Below are 22,422 nucleotides of genomic sequence, written 5' to 3'. Positions count from 1 at the left end.
TTAATAGCAACAGCTGACGTTTCAAAGAAAGAACAGGGATGTCTTGAGCATTGATCCTACATATTTTATGAATTCAGGTTAATTTTATGAAACATTAGAAATACTTGATTAATAGTACAACAAACTAAAGACATTTAATATATATATATTTTTTTTTTCAGACAGACTGAACATGATTAAATATGGAAACTTTAAAGTTTCATTAGCCAACACTAAAGTAAATTAGTCTGGCTAAACAAGACTTAAACACATTGGTGGCTTTGATAGTCGTTTTATTTCATTTTATCTTGCACATGAATGATATTTGCTGTAAAGTGAAGAAGGAATAAGGAAATTTAAAGTACACTTTACTTCAAAGATAACATGGAAACAGTCCTGCTTGCTTGCCGCAGGCTCGATCATTTAGTTTGTGCTCGAAAACAAAAAATATCGAACTATCATATGTTGAACTTCAATATTCCGTACATTGGTAGCTGTGTGGTAATTCTCATTGGACATTAAGGCTCTCTTTATCCCATTTACTCTGCTTTTAAACTGCTGTGGACAAATTTCAGCCCATCGTTTTTCTTGAAACTGGAAAAGTTTGAAAGGAGTAAGGACAAGTGAGCCTGTTTTTGTCCCTTTTATGGACAAAAAAGAAAAAAAAAGTGTCACATACATGACATCCTGCAAAAGAAGTTCAGCACTTTGGGTTGAATCCTCATTTCAGAACAAATACAGCCGATGCCCTTTAAAGGATCTCTATGGTTACAAAATGCAGTCAGCCTTGTCAAACCATGCGTTACATCTATGCACCTTCATCCTTTGAGTGTCCTGATGATCAGCCATAATACTTAGCAAAACTGAGTGTATTGTGCTTCTGCGAAGAACACCTTTCTCCACCAGGTGTAAATTCTTATGCTTTTAGCTTCTCAACATAGAAAGTTCAGCAGCTGCAATGTAACATCCTGACTCAGACCGCTCTAATCAGGTTGCCATCAGGCAATTGAAAGAAAACTCTAAAAACCCACATTGCTGGCACTTGCAATGACTTTAGTTAAAATGTCTTTACAACAGTCGCTACATCGTTTAGAATATGCCTTGACAGTCTGGTCGCTGCTTCAGTGTTTTCAAGCTGGCACAAGTAAATGATGACACAATGTGCAGAGGAAAAGCTTAAAAAAAACACTGAAGACACAAAACCAGAAGTAGTCAACATTATGCACGTAGTCCAGTCTCTCAGAAAACATCTGAAGTCAAGTTGGGAGGCTACTTAACGACAGTGAGTAAAAGTGGGGAAGCTGTGTGTTCCTTGTGGGAGAAAGAAGTTGCCTCATGCCTGCAGATACTCCGGCTGCACTCGTGCCACTTTGCGGAACTCTTTGCTGTGCGTCAGTGGGCACTGCATCTCACACCAGCTGATTGGAACCATCTGGGCACCTGATGCACAGGAGAAACATGAAATAAGAGACAGAAAAACCCCTGCAAAAGCCAACATTATGTATCATCACACTGCACAGTTCAATGCGTAAATAAAAACAGAGAGTAATAGAAACCACAGAGGAGATAATGTAGAGTGAGCAGGGAACTGAACTCTGACAGATCATGCAGGTCTTGAATCACCCTGACGTGGTTTAAATTGCAACAATGACCTGCTCGCTCTACATTATCCCGCTTATTACGCGACTACTTTTTTTAACAAATCAAATGGACGCAAAATATTGATTTAAAAATGGTCCTCTAGAGTCTATGTTCAAAACTCCGTCCAAAGCAATGATCTGTTATCCAGGAATAACCGACAATAGAACGTCATAACTGATCAATCACAATCAAATATTCAACAAAAAATAAACAACGATAAACTCACTGCATTTTGGATTGTCATCTAAAAATCTTAACGCATATAGGAGCTGTTTGATAGTGGAACTAGAGTTCAGACTGCGGTCTGCTGCCAAACATTTTGTCAGTGTTGGTAAAACACCGAACTTCTTATTCTGAAAGTCTAACCAGCAGTGTTGGGAGGGTTACTTTTAGGTAGATAGAAAACTTTCATGTCATCGAGAGGCAACAGACACATGGACACACAATGCACAGATTCATCTAGAACACTAATTCTCTGACACTTACAGTTATATACACAAATTAATAAATATAATACAATAAAATAAAACAAGTGTCGGTTATGGCAATTTCCTATAAAGTCCTTGTGTAATAAATATATAGACTACTGCTATTAGAATTCAGAAATGTTCCCATTTTGTGCCTCTCCCCATATCTTATTTAATTTTAAAATGTATTCCCCTACAGATTACATGTCCTATGTAAATGTAATCTGTAATGTATTCCCTTGGATTACTCAAGCAACGTATTCTAAATACTTTTGGATTACTTTTTAGTTCACGTCAAAAGGGTCTAGTTGAACGTGTTTATCTGGGACACTGGTTTGAGTTCACACTTGCATTAGAGAACAATCTTATTCCTGTCTTCAGAGAAAAAGTTATGCATATAAACAAAACACAAATGTGGTACGTTTTGTCCTGCAACTGATACTATTTAAAGGAAAAATGGTATCCAAGAGTCAACATTCTTCAATTTATTTTACCTTTATTAATTTCCACAGCTAAGAAATTAGGGAACAGGGACATGGAACAGGGTCTAAAATAAACATAATTAATCACTTAAATACTCCATTTGAAAAAGAAAATGTAGCAGTCCCATTATTATGACTATTAAATTCTTTCATTTCTTTCTTGAGATTCATTTGGTACTTATTTCAAAGTTGTAAATAAAAAGAAACACACTTTTTAACTATGCATTGAGAAGTTACCTGCTTCACTGTGAGCCACCACCACCCCAAGTTCATTCTCTGCTGTTGTCAACAGGTAGTTAGACTGCACGTCACCGAGAGAAATCTGACATCCAAGGTCAAGGCTTAACCACACAGAAAGGTATTTATTTATTTGTCTTTGACCCTTCGAGGGCAGGGGAAGGATACCACTTTTGCCAAGACAATGTCGCCGGGTCTGAAGCTTTTGTAGGTCTCCACCTGTGACAGTAAAAGTTTAGCATGTCATCTTAGATTTAATATGTATACATCTAAAGTTCTGAATGAATGCATGGATTCAAACACACACCTTGTCTTTCTCGGTGGCACGCACATCTTCTTTCCTGTAAAATCAGAGGTAGTAGGCTCAGTTTTGGGAGTGACAGAGAAAAATATTAAAACAGTGTATGGAGACAGTTTCCAGGAGTTACCTGATTGTTCCTCTGAAGCGGTCCTTCAGCGGTGTGGAGCCCACATAAAGGATGTGGACCTTGGCAAACCTGGGGTTGATGCTGGTCACCTGTCCAAGAAAAGAACAGTGAGGCTCGAGACAAACCACCTCTTTAATGAATGGATCCAAATCTAAAACTGTGCAGGATCCCTCAGATTAGGGCTGGGCGATATATGATATGACCAAAATCTCATATCTTGATATAGGTCATTCCATGTCCCGATAACAATATATATCACAATATAACTATATATTTTCAGTAAAAAAATAAATAAAATAAATAAATGTATAACATTATTTGCTTAGCATAGGCTACCAATAAAGGCGCACTGCAAAATATGTTTTCCCAGTACATTCTTGGACGATTTATTATTTTTAATTGCACTGTGAACGTGATTTCATTCTTTCATTCTTTCATTCTGGGCGGCGAGCGTCTGACAGGACAGCAGTGCGTGTACGTGAGTCCAGTGCTGCCCTCGGTCAAGCCCGCTGGTAATTGAGTGATGTGATGTCTGATACGGGAATCTTATTAAAAGTATTTGTTGTTATAAACGGAAATGTGTTTTGTTTGTATCTTTCTTTGACAATAGCTGACGGTATATTTAGAACTGTAGTTTCACTTTCACAGCGCTGTCAGACTGTCGGACTGACAGCACAGCCGTAATTAGCCGATCACTTATCAATTTCACTGAAACACTGCAGCCTGTGTCGGTGTGTGTCGTGAGTCTGGTGTGTGTAGACTGGTCTGTGTGTGTATTACAGTTGTTTTCTGGCGATTTAATGAAGAGAGAAACACTGTCTTTGCCCGCACATCATAACAAACAGAGCAATTCCTTTCAGATTCACACACCCCTCAGCCTGTAAAGTGCAGAATTTATGACACTGCGATATAAACGATAGGAAAAATATGAAACGAACATGATGTGATACATATCGTCATACGCACAGCCCTAAGTCTGATCATCTAATTATAGAAAAAATAGTATCTGATTCCTCTACATACCTTACAGGTGACTATCGCTCCTACATCAGGTAGTAGTTGCGTTTCTGTTTCCCTCACCACAGAGATCACTGGTAACTGGAAAGAAACAATCTCACATTTCAACGCACACAGGTCACACAAAACCAGTTTTTTTTATGATTACAGTAGAAAACTGCCTGAAGAAAAAAAACAACAAGTCTCACGAAATATGCTGCATATTTCATCACACACACTGAACAAACATATTTCTGTTCAGCCTCATTCACAAACATTGCACAATACCCTTTACTCTGGCACGCCTACACGCCTTGTTGCGTCTACAGCTTTCATCACTTATCCCCTATCCACACCCGTAACCACACCCCTCACCTCCTCGCCCTCGTTTTTCTTGAGCACATAGCCTGCTAGTGAGGAGTAGATGTAGCCGTGCCGCAGATATACTCCTGTGCCGGGAATACAGTCTTCTACAGTGCATAGCTTGTCACCTGGAGACAAACAAGAGGGGACAGACAAGAGGTAGTGTTGGAGAAGCGTTGCACATGTCAGCATTTTAGTAGTGGAGGTGGACCATCTCTGCTACAACCTGAATATAATTATGCACTTTTGAGAAATAAAATATCTCAAGGAAAAGTCAAGAGGCAATGAAAGTGGCCTTTACTTAGGCTGCCACCTGCTAACTGAATCGATCACCAGATGAGTTACGTTTTCAGTAGAACAATTATTTGCATTTCCAGACTTTTAACAAAAACATTGTGCAGCTGTGCAGATACTTTGGACATTAGGAATGAAAGAGAAACTCTTCCACATCCAAACAGTCCTGGCTGCATACAGGCTAAGGTCTGCAGTGAAAATAATATTTACCCCATGCAACACTTTGTCCAAAACTGTCCATTTAAGAAAGCCAATTGTTGTTCTAGAATCATTGATCGGTCACTGTGAGCCATTTAGCTTAGGCATTACGATGACATGAATGGTCCTGCATGATCTCCAGAGCAATGCCAAATACACTACTTTTCAAGAACCAGTGTTGCCATGCAACTTTTACACATGAGAAAACGTCAACATCACACCTCATACAATCGCTCGGTTTAAAACACTTAGCTGACATTTCCTATACAGCACAATACAACTGAGGATTTCCTATGGGTGAGTCAAAACAAGTGAGAAGGAATGCTGCTGTCCTGCCTGAGGCGATGGGCAGGGCAGCACATGAAACCTGCCGTGGAAAGTAAAAGCCAGAGGATCGGTAACTTTAATTACCGTAAAACATTTCTACACAAATTGCCCCCGCCTCACTTACTCTGTGTTATATTCAGCTGATGAAACCTATGGGTGAAACTAGCCATACATTTGTGGTAGCGAAGATAACTGCTAGAAGCCAAAGCACACAGCACGCATGGCAGCTGAAAACACTTAACAGGGTTTTACACCGACACACACTGCAGAGTAACTACATGTTTCAGGCAACACCGTCCACAAAAGCCAACATTAGCACAAAATGACAAAACAGAATAAAGTTGGGTTTAACTACATCTTAAGTGATAGAAATTTCCAAACATTTACGGGACTGACCTGGAACACACAGCTTCATGGGCGACATGTTTTCGAGAAGAGCAGATAGGGAGCCGATTGGCTGTGACGTAGTGCTCGAGTCGATTCTGATTGGCTGGTCTCAGGCTGAGCGGAAAGAAAAGAAGGACGACTCGGTCCGCCATGTTTGTTGAGGCACACATGGCTTGAACACATGCATGTTAATACGTTCGTGATGCATGTGCAATGCTACCTCACATTATCTACTTATACAACAACAACAGCTACTACTAGCACTAATAATAGTAATAGTGAATTAATAATATCAACCGCTGTCTCATTATTGACAATCAGGAAATCATAAAATGCCAGTTTGGGATGGTTTGGACTGTTATGGGATTTGCCAGTTACCACAAATTAATTTTCAATAATCTAGTGAGTTTTTGTGTTAGTACACTATGCCAGTTTTCATTGCGTTCTAATTTGATTAGCTAGTGATGTTACTTAGCATTTGAATATCTAACTTTTACATGTAGCTGTCAGTGTATCTCTTAACATGCACTGAAGTGAAATTAGGAATAATACTATTTTAGGTGGGAAAATATGGAAAAGAGCAGCTACAGAATGACCATTTGTGATTAGTTTACTGATAACAGAAGGTGTATTTATTAAATGTTAAAGGCATCACGTTAGAGGGCTATACTGTATACTGTATGTTCACTTTGAGATGTAAATCTCTGCCTTTGTTCAAAACTCAAAATCTAAAAGGCTTTTGTGCTCTCAAGGACCTCATAATACAAGTCATGTATTTTGTATGTGATGTAGCCCCCCCCCCCCCCTCTTTAAAACTTATATATTCACTATCATTTTTCACAAGAGACAATATATGAGTCAAGGACAGAGTGGACATTTACGCTGGAAAATTACATCAAACAACAAATGATAAAGACTTCATCCCATAATGCCTCACAATATTTATTATTTTTCTCACAATGTCACAGCAAACACAAATCAGCAGTGCAGAGTACGTCAACGCCCTTTTAACAACAGCCAGTGTTTCTTTATAGGTTTTACTGCTCCCATTGGAAATAAGAATGAATACATGGATGATTCTGCAGGGATAGTCAACGCTTGCTCCTAAGTGCTGGTCCCAAATTTTTCATTTTGGTCAATGCTTAAACCACATTACAGCTGATATCCATTGCGCCATAATGACATGTATGTTTCTTGATATCAAAGTAAAGACTAATTCAATCAAATGTGTTGAAGCTGGGTATTTTAAAAATAAAGTGCACATCGTGTGTGTGTGTGTGTGTGTGTGTGTGTGTGTGTGTGTGTGTGTGTGTGTGTAAATCTGTGATGAGAGTAACAGTAAATAATAACTTGATAACTGAATAGCACATGATTGATGTGTACTCTAGCTCATCCAGGTTGGGGTGGGGTCTATTTCTTGACTTTGCCCTGAGCAGCCACAGCTTCCATGGCCTTCTTGACGGTCTCCTCATCTCCCAGGAACTGCATGGGTCCTAAAGGCTTCAGGTTCTTGTCCAGCTCATACACTATGGGAATACCAGTGGGCAGGTTCAGCTCCATGATGGCCTCCTCCGACATACCTGGGAAGACAGCAACAGACACACAAGTTTAGAATCTATTTGGACGGATATGCCTTTCATATCCAAGATAGATTCATTTCAAGTGGTTAATCACGTGTGCAAAAACTGATGCTACCTAAGTATTTTATAAATAAATATACTTATATGCCCCTTTTTACACCCACACACACATGCAACTCAGGGGGTAGTGCAGGATCAACCACTGTGGTGCCCTTGGAACAGTTTGGGGGTTCAGTGTGTTGCTCAAGTGCCCAGGAGGCAAACTGGCACCTCTCCAGCTGCCAGTCCACACTCAGTATTTGGTCCATATGGGGACTTGAACAGTGACCCTCCCGTTCCCAAGCCAAGTCCACTCAGACTACTGAAGCGCTTATCTAATTACTTAGACATGGAGAAAGTGTGATGGATAATATTTTCAAGTTATCTAATCATCAAACCCACTTTGACACTTATTCCTTATGTTGGACGGAAGGTTAATGTGAGCATGCCAAAGGCCACAGAACAAGGCAGGGTTTCACTGGGCTGACAGTGTTCCTGAGATAAAGGGAAACATTTGTTTTTCCCACGATGTTACATGAACAATTTGAGCGTTTTCAACCCTTAAGCTGGCATTAATATCTCAGTTGAGGCATCAGTAGAATTAAACATTTGAACAAAAGAAATTCAGTTTTATTCAAAACAGATGTAACGTTATACTGCGTGGGCAGCGCCTCTTCAAAACTCCCCACTCTGTCTCTTACCCTCCAGATGCTTGACGATGCCACGGAGACTGTTGCCGTGGGCAGCAATCAACACCCTCTTCCCCTCTTTGATCTGCGGAACGATCTCGCTCTCCCAGAAGGGCAGAGCCCTGGCAATAGTGTCCTTGAGACTCTCACAGCTAGGAAGCTGGTCCTCTGTCAGGTCGCCATAACGCCGGTCCTGCAACCAAAGAGGGAGTTAAAGTTGGCAGGCGTGTTTTATCTGTATGGCCTTACTAATGTAAGAAAGATGTCTGCATATGTAAGAGAAAAAGAGACAATGTTTTCACCTGGCTTATGGTCTGATAGAAGTCATGCCCCTCATCCATGGCTGGGGGAGGAATGTCAAAGGAGCGCCTCCAGATCTTGACCTGGGCCTCTCCGTGTTTAGCTGCAGTTTCAGCCTTGTTCAGGCCAGTCAGGCCACCGTAGTGACGCTCATTGAGGCGCCAGGTCCGGTGGACGGGCAGCCACATCTGGTCGATGCTGTCCAGAACAAACCACAGGGTGCGGATGGCCCTCTTTAGGACAGAGGTGTAGCATACATCAAATTCATACCCAGCATCTGAGGTGAATCAGAGACAGGACATGGAAAAGGTGGTAACATTGGCATTTGGGACAAAGAGAGGGGCTTCACTAATATCAAAGTGCAGGGCAGCATATAAACATGTTTCTAGTAAAAGAGAGGGGAAAAAATCTGCAGTGTTTATTGCTTCTCTCCCAACATTTATACATTTGCTTTTGCTTAGTCAGGGGCAGTGCGCTGGCAGACCGTAGTCTCTGCAGGGCGGGCCTACAGAAGATTTTTGGGTCACAGAAAACTAACAGGAGTGTGTGCCACACAGAAAGAAATATGTCCAACCGCTCCTCCACATAACCCCGGGAAAACCAGCTGAGAACGGAAAAATGTCACTCAGCAAACAGCAGTAACCTATATATCTATCTAATGGCAAACCTATGGATTTTTATCATGCATGCTTGTTCACTTTTGTTCAAGACATTAAATCCAAATTAGTATGTCCAAGTCAAATCATCATATCTGTCAGTAGGTCTCTCTCTCTCCCTCCCTCTCCCTCTCCCTCTCCCTCCAGTGGACCTGCTACCTGTTTCCCCATCAGACAGAGTTGCATAAGCACTGGCCTCAAACAGCTTTAATCCAGTGATTAGGCCCTGCTGTGACACTATCTGGTACCTTTCAAGGCCTGTCCACCTCTCTTTGCCTCGTGCTCCCCGGTCTCGCTAAGGTCCGCGTCGAACCAGCCGCAGAAGCGGTTCTCCTGGTTCCAGCAGCTCTCTCCGTGGCGGATCAGCACCAGCTTGTGCGCAGCCATCCTCACACCGATGCCCTCTGCGCTGTATTTCCGGGAAATGTCGGGTAATGTAGGCCTACTCTTCTTCAAATGCGACAGCAACCTCCGCGAATTTCTGCCGATTACACCGCAATCCCAGAGACGGATACAAAGAAGCGGGCGCACTATTTTCGGCGGTCTGGATGAATGCGTGTTTAGAGTTGGAAGGTCTGTCCGAACTTGACAGATCTCACGACAAGAGCGCTCTTCCTGCTGGTTTCCGCCAATCAGAAGGCGAGCTGTGGGCGCTGGAGGAGGAGGGAGGCAGGGGGATGCGCACAGCGGCACGTCCACACGCCCAGCAGTGCATCCTGGCTTGCCAAACAATTGTCTAGAATGATCACTTCTAAAAAAAAAAAATACACATTTTTATTTACCAGTCAGTCCAGGAAAAACCTCCCAGACTATATAAACAACAACAACAACAACAACAACACCACATCTCTATTAATTTACATTTGTATTTCTTATAGCATGAGATGGTCTCATTTTGCCCTTGTCTCTCTCACACTAACTGACCTCAACCTGGATCAGACTTACAATACGTTTTTTTACTGGCAATCTGTTCAATGAATCTTGACATATAAAATACCTATGTCATCCGTTAATCTGAACATGTATTAATTTACCTTTTGAGGAATTAATTTGGGGACAGTCTGAACTCACTTTTTTCTTAAATATATCACCAGGCCAACATCATTTGTCACGATTTTCTAGTCTGTCTGCCTGTAACACAATTATCCCTCCGTTTCGTAATAACACTGACATTTTATTACTTAATATTACATTTTATTATTATTATGATTTTGTTAAATTATTCAAATGGCGTTAATTGATCAACTGTGCTCTCACGTGTCTTCCGTAGGCGGAATGGTTGTGTCCAATCAGCGGTACAGATTCGGTCACTGACAGGACCATTTGAACGCTGATTGGTTAGAGATCAAAATACTGGACGAGTCCCGCCTTTTCCCGGAAGCTGACAGTCACCTGACTTTTCTTTTTTCTCTATGTTTCCTTGTTAGCCAGCGGCGCCAGTGTTAGCCATCAAAACAACAACCGTTTTCTCTTCATCTGCTGTTTTGTCCTCTTTTTGTTTTGCCAGGAGTTAAAACAACTCCTCGTCCACCTCCAAAAAATCATGGACGAGACGAGTCCGCTCGTCTCTCCGCTCCGGGACTCCGGTGACTTCAGCTACTGTCCCACTGAGCCCACCAGCCCCCGGAGCTCGTTTGGAGGCACACCGGGCTCGGTGGTGCGGATCCCGGCGGGCAGTCCGGGACGCAACCGGGAGAGACAGCCGCTCCTAGACCGGGACCGTGGGAGCTCGCCGCGGGAGCCGCACAGGAACGAGTTCCCTGAGGATCCCGAGTTCAGAGAGATCATCCGAAAGGCCGAGCGAGCCATAGAGGAGGGGATCTACCCGGAGAGGATCTACCAAGGATCCAGTGGAAGCTATTTCGTCAAAGACTCACAGGGGGTAAGAAGAGACGCGGCTAACTTTAACGTTACATCTACTGATTGTAGACAATAGTGATCTGTAGTTTCTCAAGTTTTGTGTGTGATGCAATGTCTGTAAGACTGTTTTGATAAAAGTGCTGGACGCCTCTAGGAAAAGGCCTCTTCCAACTAGGCTGTGGTGACTTGGCAAATAGGCTGTAAGGCATGCCAACACAACATGGACCTCGATTTAATAAACAACCAGTTCTTAGAATAGAAAAGAACAGAATTTAATGAACCCTGACAGTGTTCACACCTATGGTGGACACCCAAAGTAATGAAATACAATACACAAAGTTTCAATAAAACACAATCTAAGAAAATAACATGTTAAATTAAGTTTCTGAGAATTGAGCAAACCAATTGCTGGTTAGATAAATTAGTCCTTAGATACATGATCTGTTAACCAAAGTCATCTTGCAGGACGTCCAGATGTTTATGGGATGTAGGCTTTCCTCCTCCCCACCCTCCTTAAGTTCCCCCAGCTGGCCCTGCGGCTTTCTGATGAGTTGCTTGTTCCTGTCTTTGTTTGAAAGAACACTTGTCTGTAAAGACAGCATTTTGTTATTAGGATATAGATGAATACATCTCATGCATTGACATTTTTAGTACGTTTTAACTTCTTGAACCAGTTTCTTAGCTTCCTTGTTCATGTCCTTTCTTGCTCAGGCAGGTAAAGTGATCAGCTCTCCCAGTGATGTCATCAGTACCACACAATCACAGATAATATTCTCGGTAGCCATTATTTCAGGAACCTTCCCTGCTTTTTTTCTTACTCAAACAGAAAATGCTGATTTTTTGTAGCACACTGCAAGTGTTTCTACAAAGGGCTATGCATTCGAGACAAATCGGTGGTTATAGAGTATTCCTTTACATTGGTCACCCTCGACAACATCTCCTGACTCTAATCAAGCCTGATTACTGACCGTAAACTTTGATCGGCATGACTGGAGCCAACCAGTAAAAGTCTTGAGCAACTCAGACACTGTGCTCCCACTATCTACCGATCTACAGTGTGTTGTGTTTAGGCCATGTTTTAAAAAAAAAAGGAAGTGTGTCTTTTAGACTTTGTGACTGGGACCTCACAAATGTCCTTTGTTGTTTTTGTTTAGAGTCTGTTCAATACGAGGTTGTTCAGGCCATTCCTGTGCCACGGCCCCCACTCACATAAGGGTTACAAAACAGAAGAATGTATTCTACGGTTGCATGCGTGAGCTTTTTATCCAAGGACCCGCTTCCCTTGCCCCCACCTCACAAATTTCTTTAGTTAGTCACCAGAGTGCTTAATAGTCATGTGCTAGCTCTCTGGAAGGATATAATTCTCCTCGATGACCAAGTTTCATGCTGTAATCCGTGGTTGTGTGTTTTTATCATACTAGTGTAATGCAACACGGGAATTTATAAATCTAACTTTAAACTCAAAATCTATCTTATCAAACACGCATCCTATGGACCTTAAAGCGAGTTTCACTCTTTACAGAGCACAGTTTCTGTGAACAATTCATGCCAACTACAGTGTGTTCCAACAGTGACACGTTTTGACTATAGAAAATGGGTCATTTTAAACCACTCCTGCAGCATAATCCACCTTTCCATGGTGCCCCTGTGTGCTCTGTATGTTTCACTCATGCTTTCAAGTTTGCAAAGGAGAATATTGTCCTTTAAAGGTCCCATATTATGTTCATTTTCAGGTTCATATTTGTATTTTGGTTTTCTAGTAGAACATGTTAACGTGCTTTAATGTTCAAAGATACATTATTTTTCTCATACTGTCTGTCTGAATTTAACTGTATTAATCCTCTGTCTAAAACACTGTTTTCACATTGTCATTGCAGCTGGAAAATTACTGTAACAGCACTGTAGTGGCACTTTCTAACCATATATAGTATAGTTGTGACATCACAACTGTACAGAAGTCCTGACTGCTCGTTTAAAGACACAGTTTATGAATACAAGCTGTGAGCATTTTTCTGTGGATTGAGAGTTTTGATACTTTCACAATATTGATAAAGCACCTTGACCTGCTTTATAATCAGTCTCCCTTTTGCCAATGTGAGACTTTTTAAAAAATTTAATTGTCTCATACACAACCAAATCTTCCTTTCTATTCCTAAACGGTCCTTTTCCCTTCGGAAAACTCCCTTCGGATTCTGAACCCCTCTTGTCTGCTCATATCCTTTCTCATTTTCCCCACTTCTCCACAGAAAATCATCGGCGTGTTCAAACCTAAGAATGAAGAGCCCTATGGCCAGCTGAACCCCAAGTGGACCAAGTGGCTTCAGAAACTGTGTTGTCCCTGCTGTTTTGGTCGCGACTGTTTGGTCCTGAACCAGGGTTACCTCTCAGAAGCTGGGGCCAGCCTGGTTGACCAGAAACTGGAGCTCAACATCGTTCCCAGAACCAAGGTATAGGCGCGCACGCACACGCACACGCACACGCACACGCACACGCACACGCACACACACAACAAACTATCTGGCAAATACTGCCTCTCTCAACCAATCTTTTTGCACTCTAGATGGTGTACCTGGCTAGTGAAACATTCAACTACAGTGCCATAGATAGGGTGAAGTCTCGAGGAAAGAGGCTAGCCCTGGAGAAGGTGCCTAAAGTGGGCCAGCGCTTCCACAGAATCGGACTGCCACCAAAGGTAATCTAATATATCGTTGTAGGTGATTATTTTTATCATTAAGGACAATGGCATTAAAATGTAGAACAAAATGATCCAAATGTCTGACATAAAGACCCTGATCTGTTGCTATTTCACCAGGCGGGCTCCTTCCAGCTCTTTGTGGATGGATACAAGGATGCCGATTTCTGGCTGCGGAGGTTTGAAGCGGAGCCTCTGCCTGAAAACACCAACCGTCAGCTCCAGCTTCAGTTTGAGCGGCTTGTAGTCCTCGATTACATCATCAGGAACACAGGCATGTAGTCACTCTGCTCAGCAGTGTCGGGCCTGGCTCATCACTACAGGCAAATGACTCAGCAAAGTTAAAGGGATGGTTTTGATATTTTGAAATGGGGTTTGTATGAGGTACTTGTCCATAGTGTGTTACCTACAGTAGATGGCGGTCGGGACGCGCCCTAGTTTGGAGAAGTGGGGAGGAGTCCCGACACTGAAGCTGAGCAATGTAATGCTGTAGATGGGGGCAGCAGCTAAACTTTATAGTCTTATTGTATGTCTTTACCATTTAAGCCTAAAACAATCGATATCAGTTCAAGTGTACGCTATACTGTCTTTATAATATTGTCACTGCCATCAGACAGCCCTGTTGAAGTTTACACAGGGGTAACTAAAGCCGTTGTATGCTCTTGTCGAAAAATATTCTAAATATGGCCTACGCTTAAACAGATTTTTTTTAGGCAGGCCTTTTTTAGATGAAAATACATTTGGCTACTGCCCCGGTCCACAGCAGTACATTGCTTAGCTTTTGTGCCTGTCCTTCTCTCTGCTTCTCCAAACTGAGGATGTGCCGACCGTCATCTACTGTAGACACAGACTATAGATAAGTACTTCATACAATCCCACTTCAGACAAATCAGAACTATCCCTTTAACATGTTTATCCGGATATTGTTATTAAGATGTTGTTACATCATTTTCATCTGGTTATTCGGTTTATTGTTATCTGAGGTTTTTTTTTTGGTATTCTAGACAGGGGAAATGACAACTGGTTGCTGAAGTATGACTGTCCCATGGACCCTGTTGGGAATAGGGTGAGGACAAAGACACAGTTAGGCGGTCTTGAAGGTCATTTTCTAGAATGCTGACCCTGATGGCTAAATATGTGTTTATTTTATACCTATATCTCTGTAGGACACAGACTGGGTGGTAGTAAAGGATCCAATCATCAAGCTGGCAGCTATAGACAACGGCCTCGCCTTCCCCCTCAAACACCCTGACTCCTGGAGAGCCTGTAAGCACCTGCGTTGACATTATTTCTAACCAATCATGCTTATGAAGAAATGGAAACTCTTTTCAACAGTGTGTCCAGTACTCTGATACTTATATTTAAATCTATTTTATCGCTCTTCTTTTTCGTCCCTTCTTGATTGCATTCAAAGTTTCTGTTACGCCGTCGTATCATTAACTTTCCAGCTCTTTACAAGCATTGCACATAACCATTAAGAACATTAAGTTACATTTTCCAATCACCAGACCCATTCTACTGGGCGTGGCTTTCCCAGGCCAAAGTTCCTTTCTCCCAGGAAATCAGAGAGCTGGTCCTGCCCAAACTCTCTGACCCAAATTTCATCAAAGACCTGGAAGAGGATTTGTACGAATTATTCAAGGTATTCAACGCACCCCAATTAAGAACTCTTACCTCTATTTTTTATCTTAAATTATTGTTCTGTGTTGTTCTGTGTTGTTCTGTTATTGCTATGTAAATGTTTTTGTTAAGGTTTGTCCTGTTAAATGTTTGGAAACTGTGAGCAAAGCATAAGCCGGAGTCAAATTCTCTGTATGTCCAACATACTTAGCAATAAACCTGATTCTGATTCTGATATTTTGTGCAGAATGAAGTGGTACTTATGCAAGTGAATGGAATGTGAGAATGTGGAAACGGATGCAGAAATGTAAATTGGAGGATGCCTTGTTTCTGTGGCTGTGAACATTATGTATAACGCGGTTATTGTCTACTGTGTCTCACAGAAAGACCCTGGTTTCGACAGAGGACAGTTTCACAAACAAGTAGCCGTAATGAGGGGACAGGTGAGTTTTCTCCTCTCAACATTTTCAGCAGTTTGACATGCAACAAATTGTGCATCCTTTTGAAAAATATCTTTGCTTTAAAGCAAATGTGTTTGTTTTAAACAACCTTTTTCTTTCTCTCTTTTTTTATTGCAAGATCCTAAACTTGTGCCAAGCCCTGAAGGATGGTAAAACACCACTGCAGTTGGTCCAGATGCCCCCAGTTATAGTAGAAACAGCCAGAGCACCTCAGAGAGCCAACAGTGAGTCCTACACACAGAGTTTCCAGAGCAGAAGACCCTTCTTCACCTGGTGGTAGGAGCCATGCAATGAAGAGGAAGAGGAGGAACAGCAGGAAGCCAGAGCGAGGAAAGGAGCGTAGATGTGCGGATGGAATACAGGGCAGAATCTGAGAATGCGGGTTTTTGTCCCGGAAATGGAAATAATCATAACCCTCCCCTCCTCTCCTCCATATGGATATTTTGGTTACAGACAGTGAGTGATTGGTCTGAGAGAGGAGGCCAAAAAAAGGAAGGATTTCACAACAAACTTTCCTGTTAGCTTCTGTGCCTTGTCAATGAAGAATTAACGCCTAAATGATGGAGATTCTGTACCTTCTTGCGAGAGAGAAAGATGTTCAGTGCCGATGTCAGACTTTTCTTTTGGACTCCTGAGTGCATGTAATGTTTGCCCGCACACATGCACGCCAGTCAAAAGCCTCTCATGCCTTTTTGGGGATGGGAGGTGTGCATTCCATGTTTTCTTTTTCTTCACGCCTCTTAATAATCACCTGCAAATTCCCTCTGATGGAGTTAAAAGCTGTGGGCTGGTGAAAGCAGTGCTGCCACTGGTGAAGATCAACATTTTATTTTTCAACTAATAAGAGAAGTGTTAATTGTGGTTATGTCTCGATGATTCAGGAATTGGGCTCTCAGTGGTGTGTAGGTCTTTACACAATGAACACAAGCCACATGAACTGGTTTCACAGTTACTCATTGTGCTTCTGTTTAGATTAGGATCTGTAAGTCATCTGGGGTGATGTTAGAAATCAGAGGCACTTTTGGTGAAAGACAAAAACTGTTGAGCTGATATAAGTATGACCGGCTCACCTAATTTAGCCTTATTCCACTGATGGGTGAAATCACTGGTGAAGAAGACATAAATGATCCCTTCTGCAAACGGGCAGAAGGGTTCGGCGATTCCCAGTCCACAAGCTCATGTTTGTCTCGGCCGTGTTGATTTCTGTTTCATTTTCTCGCTCGTGGGGTGGACCTAAGTAAACAACAAAGTAACTTCCTGCTGTACTGAACTGATATGAAACGTTTTGTGACAATGCACTGTATAATTTGTATGTAATATTTAATGATAGATTATAATAAAACATATTCCATTAATACAGATGACTGGTAAGATGGTAAAATGAGAAATGTTTACATTTAGTCAGACACAGTAACACAACATAAATATGAAGCATTCAGCCAGATCTCCAGTGCTCTACTTTATTCTGTTCATGTACACTGGGTATAATTACAACTGACAGTCATTTCAGATATATTAGTCATACAATAATATGGTCGATCAAATCATGTCTTTAAAGCTGCTCTAATTAGGAATGGGCATAAGTATTCGATTCGTTCAATGGATCAAGTACTTGCTTCTTTTGTTGTTTTGTTACTCATAATCTCACTACAATGTGCTACTATGACAAGTGGCTCATGTAGCCACAAAGCTTATGCGTACTGTAGTAGCTAAGTCTCAACTTAAAGCCACTAAGGGGCTGCATAAACAGGTTAAAATAATTAACACACTCACCGTAGCACAGCAGACAGTCGTAGACAATTTGCTTTCTTACATACTTTAAACTGTAAAATGCCTCCTATATGTGATGTAATGTTAAAACAACATTCAATGCACTCAAAGTTATTCTTAGTATAATTGTTTTGACCACAGATCACAGCCTAGTCCAGGGGTGGGCAATTCCGGTCCTGGAGAGACACTGTCCTGCATGTTTTAGGTTTCTCATTACCCTAACACACCTGAGTCTAACAATAATCAACCTGTGACGAGCTTCAGCTGCTTGATAACCAGCAAATCAATAGAATCCACGGACAATTATCATCAGACTCTAGTTTCCTTCAGCTCTATGGAGCTTTAAGCATCTTTCATCTCATTTCTTCAATTATATGGACTGCATCATTACTGTTTTGGGCCATCTTCTCTACTCTTAAGGCTCCACTGTACAGTACGGGGCCATCCCTATGTTCCCCGGGTCTTATTTACCCTGTTCGCATAAGCCTATGCCTTTGCTAATTTAATTCAGCATTTTCTTAGGGTTAGGGTTAGGGCATGGGTGCTCAATCATGCTCCTGGAGGGCTACTGTCCTGCATGGTTTATGTTTCTCCCTGCTCTAACACATCTGATCCCAACAATTTTCAAACCTGTGATGAGCTTCACCTGCTTGATAACGAGCACATAATTGGAATCAGGAGTGTTAGAGCAAGGAGAAACAAGAAAGTGAATGTTGGACTCATTGGCCAAGTGGGCCATATCAACTTAAAAAGTGTATGTCAGTTTTTTGTTGACAGCTGGTTTTGGCTGCCCCTAAGTGGCTAAAAACTTTTTAATGCATTTAAAAAAAACAAAAAAACAATCGGACTGATGTCATCTTTATTTAGATGTTTATTTCAGTATTAAGTCATAAAACACAAAACACCCCAGGCTTCAAATGAGTGCGGTTGATGCAGTGTTAGAATATCCTGCCCCATTTACTGTGATAATATACTGTATGAGTTCTCTGGCAAGTGCAGCAACAACAACTGCCCGCCCAACTCCTTGAACTGGAGTGCCCTCTAAATTTATTGTATACTTATGTCGTATATTTAATTGCAGGCCTTAAACAACAGCGTGTTACTGTTTCTGTCTGTTTCTTGCAAATGCAGCTGCTTTGATTGAATCCTCTCCAGAATGCCTGCACTGGAACAGATACATCTGAATTTACTATAATAGTTGCACTAATCTCCAGGTTTACCAGAGTTTACTGGGATCTAACATGCAGAGTACATGTCAACAGAAGATCCTAACAGTAGTTATTGAGTATGCCCATTCATGCAGAATCACTCCTGTATTCCAGCTTCCACTTTTGTCCTTTGTTCCAGATGCGGTCCGGTACGGTCCATTGTTAGTGGAGGATGCGGTGAAGGTAACGTTCAGAGTGGCTGGCCCCATTCTGTCTTATACCCAACCTCCACGAGGAGGGTTTAAAGGGGTTTTGGTTCTCTGGGATGTCTTCTTCAGTTGCCAGGAGACATTCTCCCAAACTGGGCACTATATCGACCTCCTCTTCAATATTGTGGCTGGATAGTGGCTCCTCAATCCTGGAAAACAGAGATATAACTCTGGTTTGACTGAATTAGGACTGGCCTTCTGTAGGCTACATATCTTATACTGAGCACATTAGACCACATACAAATGATAAACTTTTGACCTGAACATCATTAATTAAAAGACAGTAATGTCTGCTGCTACTTTAGGATGGCAGAAGGAAAAATTGTCTTTTTTTCTCTGGAAAACAAAAAGAAGAATAGCCATTCAGCAAATGAAATAAATATGTGTGTAGAATGCCTTGTCACTTTCAACACTTTAGCACATGTTGACAAACCCACAGTGTTACTACATTATGCAGAAGAAGGGATGTTAGGTAAATGGAAATGCATTCATATAGCACTTTTCTAGATTTTGGACCACTCAAGGCACATTACACTACATGTCACATTCACCCATTTTTACAGACACTCATACATTGATGGCAGAGGCTGTCGTGCAAGGCACCACCTGTCCATCGGGATCTAATGTAATCAATCACACATTCACACAGGGATGGCACAGCGTTTGCGAGCAATTAGGAGTTCAGTATCTTGCCCAACAACACTTTGACATGTGGGCCCGGGGAGCCAAGGAGCAAACTGAGGTCTTCTGATAAGTGGACAACCAACTCTAAGATTAAACCATAGCATCAATACAACAAGAATTCTTCAGCAACGGTAGCGTCTGTGAGACTGAAGCTCAGAGGTAAAGCTGGTCATCCTCCATTCAGAAAATCAGCTTTCTGATCCCCGGTTGTTGTAAGTCCCTGCATGTCGAAGGGTCCTTGGCCAAGACACTGAACCCCGAATTGCTCCCTGTGCTGCTCATGGGTGCGTATCAGATGATGGGCAGGTAGCTTCTGCCATCCGTCTGTGTGCGTGTGAGTGAGCTTGAGTGGTCAAAAGACTAGAAAGCCTCTATATAACTACAAGTCCATTTACCATTTACTTAGGCATAGTGCTTTTAGTTAAGCTAACTTTAGCATGCTCCCATTTGCAACGTTAAAATGCTGATGTCGAGGAGGTATAGGCTAATGCTTTCACAGTCTTTGTCGAGACTGTTAGCACGCTAACATTTAGCTAACATGTTCTTTGCACTATATAAACACAAAGGACAACTCGGTCTGATGGGACAGTCGTGTTTTGTAGGTGATTTGTGATGGTTATTTGTAATGGACACGTTACTAAATGACACAATTTAGTTCTGGAACATGAATGTCTGCATCAAATCATGGCAAGCTATCCAATAGTTGTTCAGACATGGACCAAAATGGTTGCTCACCATGCCGCCGGCTTGGCTAACAAATTGTTACAGTACGCCATTTTGTTATTTCTACGCTGCCTTGTAGAATCTCACCACCATTTTCCCATTCTGTGGCACTTCATTACTCCTCACACAAATCTAATTTCGTCCCAGTGAGGAATGTCTAAAGCAAAGCATGACAGTTTGTGTGTGCGCGTGTGTGTGTGTGCGTGTGGTATGCAGAGAGAGGAGGACATTGAGGTCATGCTGAGTTTGTTAGGCACATGACAATTTACACACTGCATTTCAGAAGGAGTCTGGAGTCAAGTTTATAAAGAAGGTCAAAAACTAACTGTTTAAAATGATCGGTTATTGATAAATAGAACAGAGTGGGCTACTCTGCAAGACAATGTTTCACTCCTTTCCTTTTAACACCTCATCTACATATCACTTTTCACATTCACATCCTTTCTTTATTGTTTGCTGGCCTCCTGCCTTTTGACACCTACCTGAGATACCCTGATGTTCTGAGCCACTTGTGGTCTCTGTGTCCCTCCGCTCTGATACCTGCTTTATTTCTTGCTCGGACTCGGAGACCCACCAAAGCCTGGGCAAGCCCTGCCTCCTCCCCTCTGTCCTCCCCTTCCTCCTTCGCCTCCTCTGCCCCCTCCATATCTGCATCCATCCCTCGCCACACCAGCTTTGCCCGATGTTCAGCGTCTCTGTCTCCTGCTGTTATGAACAGCCTGTGCAGCTGGTGCAGGTTGACCCCTGAAAAGATGTTGGAGCATCCAGACTTCCTGCTTTGTCGATCGGAAAGTTTCCACTGCACAGGAAGGCCATGCTCAGAGGAGGCGGATGCTGGGGCCTCTGCCATGTTGTGAGGAATGAGAGCTTATGGTGATATAAGGAAAAGAGCACAATGCAAATGGGAAAAGTGGCTGACAGGAAGGTGAGCTGAAGGGGGAGAGAAGCTAGAGACAACTTTGGTCAAAGTAATTAGATCACAGCCATTAGCAAAGCTCAAGCCTTCAGCCGGTAAACACATTTCCATGGCAGCAGCCAAAAAATGGTAGCTAGTTAGGCCCCTCGTTCCTGTCAGATAAAGATCTCTCATTACTATTCGTGTTCTGTTGCTGGTGATGCTTATCTCATTATTTATTCGATGAAGCTGTCAGGTATTTTCTCGATTAATCGTTTAGTGCTTAAAATGTCATAAAACAGGGAAAATGTCCATCACAACTTTCCAAATCCCATTAAATTGCTCGCATTGTACAAGCAACAGTCTGAAACCCAAACACATCTAATCTAATATCTAAAGAAAGAAAGAAAAACAGAGAATATTCACATTTTAGAAGCTGAAACTAGTAGTTTTATGGCATTTTGAGCTTTTTGGAGATACTAATTTTTAAAACAATATGTAAGGAAAAGGGATGGACATCAGATTGTTGCTCTGTGGCATGGCCTAATCCTAAAGTGACAGCTTCAGTGTCAGTACAGGATTTTTGAGCAGGAATGAAAATACACCTTTTCTATGTGGATTCTGAACTGATTCTGAACTGATGCATCTGCAAAGGTACTCAGAAGGCTGCTTCCTTAAACAAAAAACTGTATTAAAGAATTATATACACAAATTAAATACATGGTCAACTAATCCTAGAAATGAATACTGAGAAAATAAAGATACAATCAAAATAAAATAAATAGCTAATTAAACATCGTGGTTAATATCAATGAATTGCTGACCATTTAAAAAAGGAATACAATAAATAGCTATACAAGTAATAAATTACCCCAAGAATCGTTTTTCTACGGTATAAATTCTGTAAAAAAAAATTCATATTGGTGCGTATTGCATTAAACATATGCCGATAATGATAGATAGTGATATCTCTGTGACAATAATATCAGACTCTAGTAATGTCCCATTAACATCTCTGTTAATCAACTTACTTCCATAGCAAATCCTTACTGATTTTGATTACTACTAGCCTACAAGAAAATGACATTACAAATAGTTTGCACTAGAGGAAACCCCTTAACATGATTTGAAATGGGTAGAATGTAGTGCTTACCTTCCAGTCTGTAGTTTGAACGAGACAGACTGTACCAAAGTCAGACAGACAGCCTGGTCGTTGAGCCTGCACACAGACTGCAAC

At 41.7% G+C, this 22,422-nt stretch overlaps 4 protein-coding genes across 4 annotated transcripts; 1 reads left to right on the top strand and 3 right to left on the bottom strand.

Moving 5' to 3' along the window:
* Positions 1–255: 255 nt before the first annotated feature.
* Positions 256–5,861, bottom strand: exosc1 (exosome component 1). Its single transcript, XM_083931853.1, has 8 exons — positions 5,809–5,861; positions 4,606–4,721; positions 4,258–4,332; positions 3,235–3,323; positions 3,114–3,147; positions 2,975–3,025; positions 2,807–2,891; positions 256–1,419 (listed from the first exon to the last, which is right to left on the bottom strand). Exons 1-8 carry the CDS (start codon positions 5,834–5,836, stop codon positions 1,313–1,315), a joined length of 585 nt encoding a protein of 194 aa, XP_083787979.1. The 5' UTR covers positions 5,837–5,861; the 3' UTR covers positions 256–1,312.
* Positions 5,862–6,725: 864 nt separating this feature from the next.
* Positions 6,726–9,677, bottom strand: pgam1b (phosphoglycerate mutase 1b). The gene is made up of 4 exons (XM_083922318.1): positions 9,312–9,677; positions 8,410–8,684; positions 8,120–8,300; positions 6,726–7,379 (listed from the first exon to the last, which is right to left on the bottom strand). Exons 1-4 carry the CDS (start codon positions 9,448–9,450, stop codon positions 7,210–7,212), a joined length of 765 nt encoding a protein of 254 aa, XP_083778444.1. The 5' UTR covers positions 9,451–9,677; the 3' UTR covers positions 6,726–7,209.
* An 814-nt stretch (positions 9,678–10,491) lies between these two features.
* On the top strand, positions 10,492–16,991 carry pi4k2a (phosphatidylinositol 4-kinase type 2 alpha). The gene is made up of 9 exons (XM_083933122.1): positions 10,492–10,945; positions 13,170–13,370; positions 13,484–13,615; positions 13,736–13,889; positions 14,620–14,681; positions 14,782–14,881; positions 15,124–15,257; positions 15,619–15,678; positions 15,815–16,991. The coding sequence occupies exons 1-9, from the start codon at positions 10,607–10,609 to the stop codon at positions 15,974–15,976; spliced, it is 1,344 nt and encodes a 447-aa protein (XP_083789248.1). The 5' UTR covers positions 10,492–10,606; the 3' UTR covers positions 15,977–16,991.
* A 1,845-nt stretch (positions 16,992–18,836) lies between these two features.
* On the bottom strand, positions 18,837–21,140 carry avpi1 (arginine vasopressin induced 1; the record flags this gene model as incomplete). The annotated part of the gene is made up of 2 exons (XM_083926592.1): positions 18,837–19,032; positions 20,773–21,140. The coding sequence occupies 2 exons, from the start codon at positions 21,138–21,140 to the stop codon at positions 18,837–18,839; spliced, it is 564 nt and encodes a 187-aa protein (XP_083782718.1).
* Between the last annotated feature and the right edge of the window lie 1,282 nt (positions 21,141–22,422).

The sequence above is a fragment of the Echiichthys vipera genome, assembly GCF_963691815.1.
Source record: "Echiichthys vipera genome assembly, chromosome: 2".
NCBI lineage: Eukaryota > Metazoa > Chordata > Actinopteri > Perciformes > Trachinidae > Echiichthys > Echiichthys vipera.
This window is presented reverse-complemented; position numbering and strand designations above follow the sequence as displayed.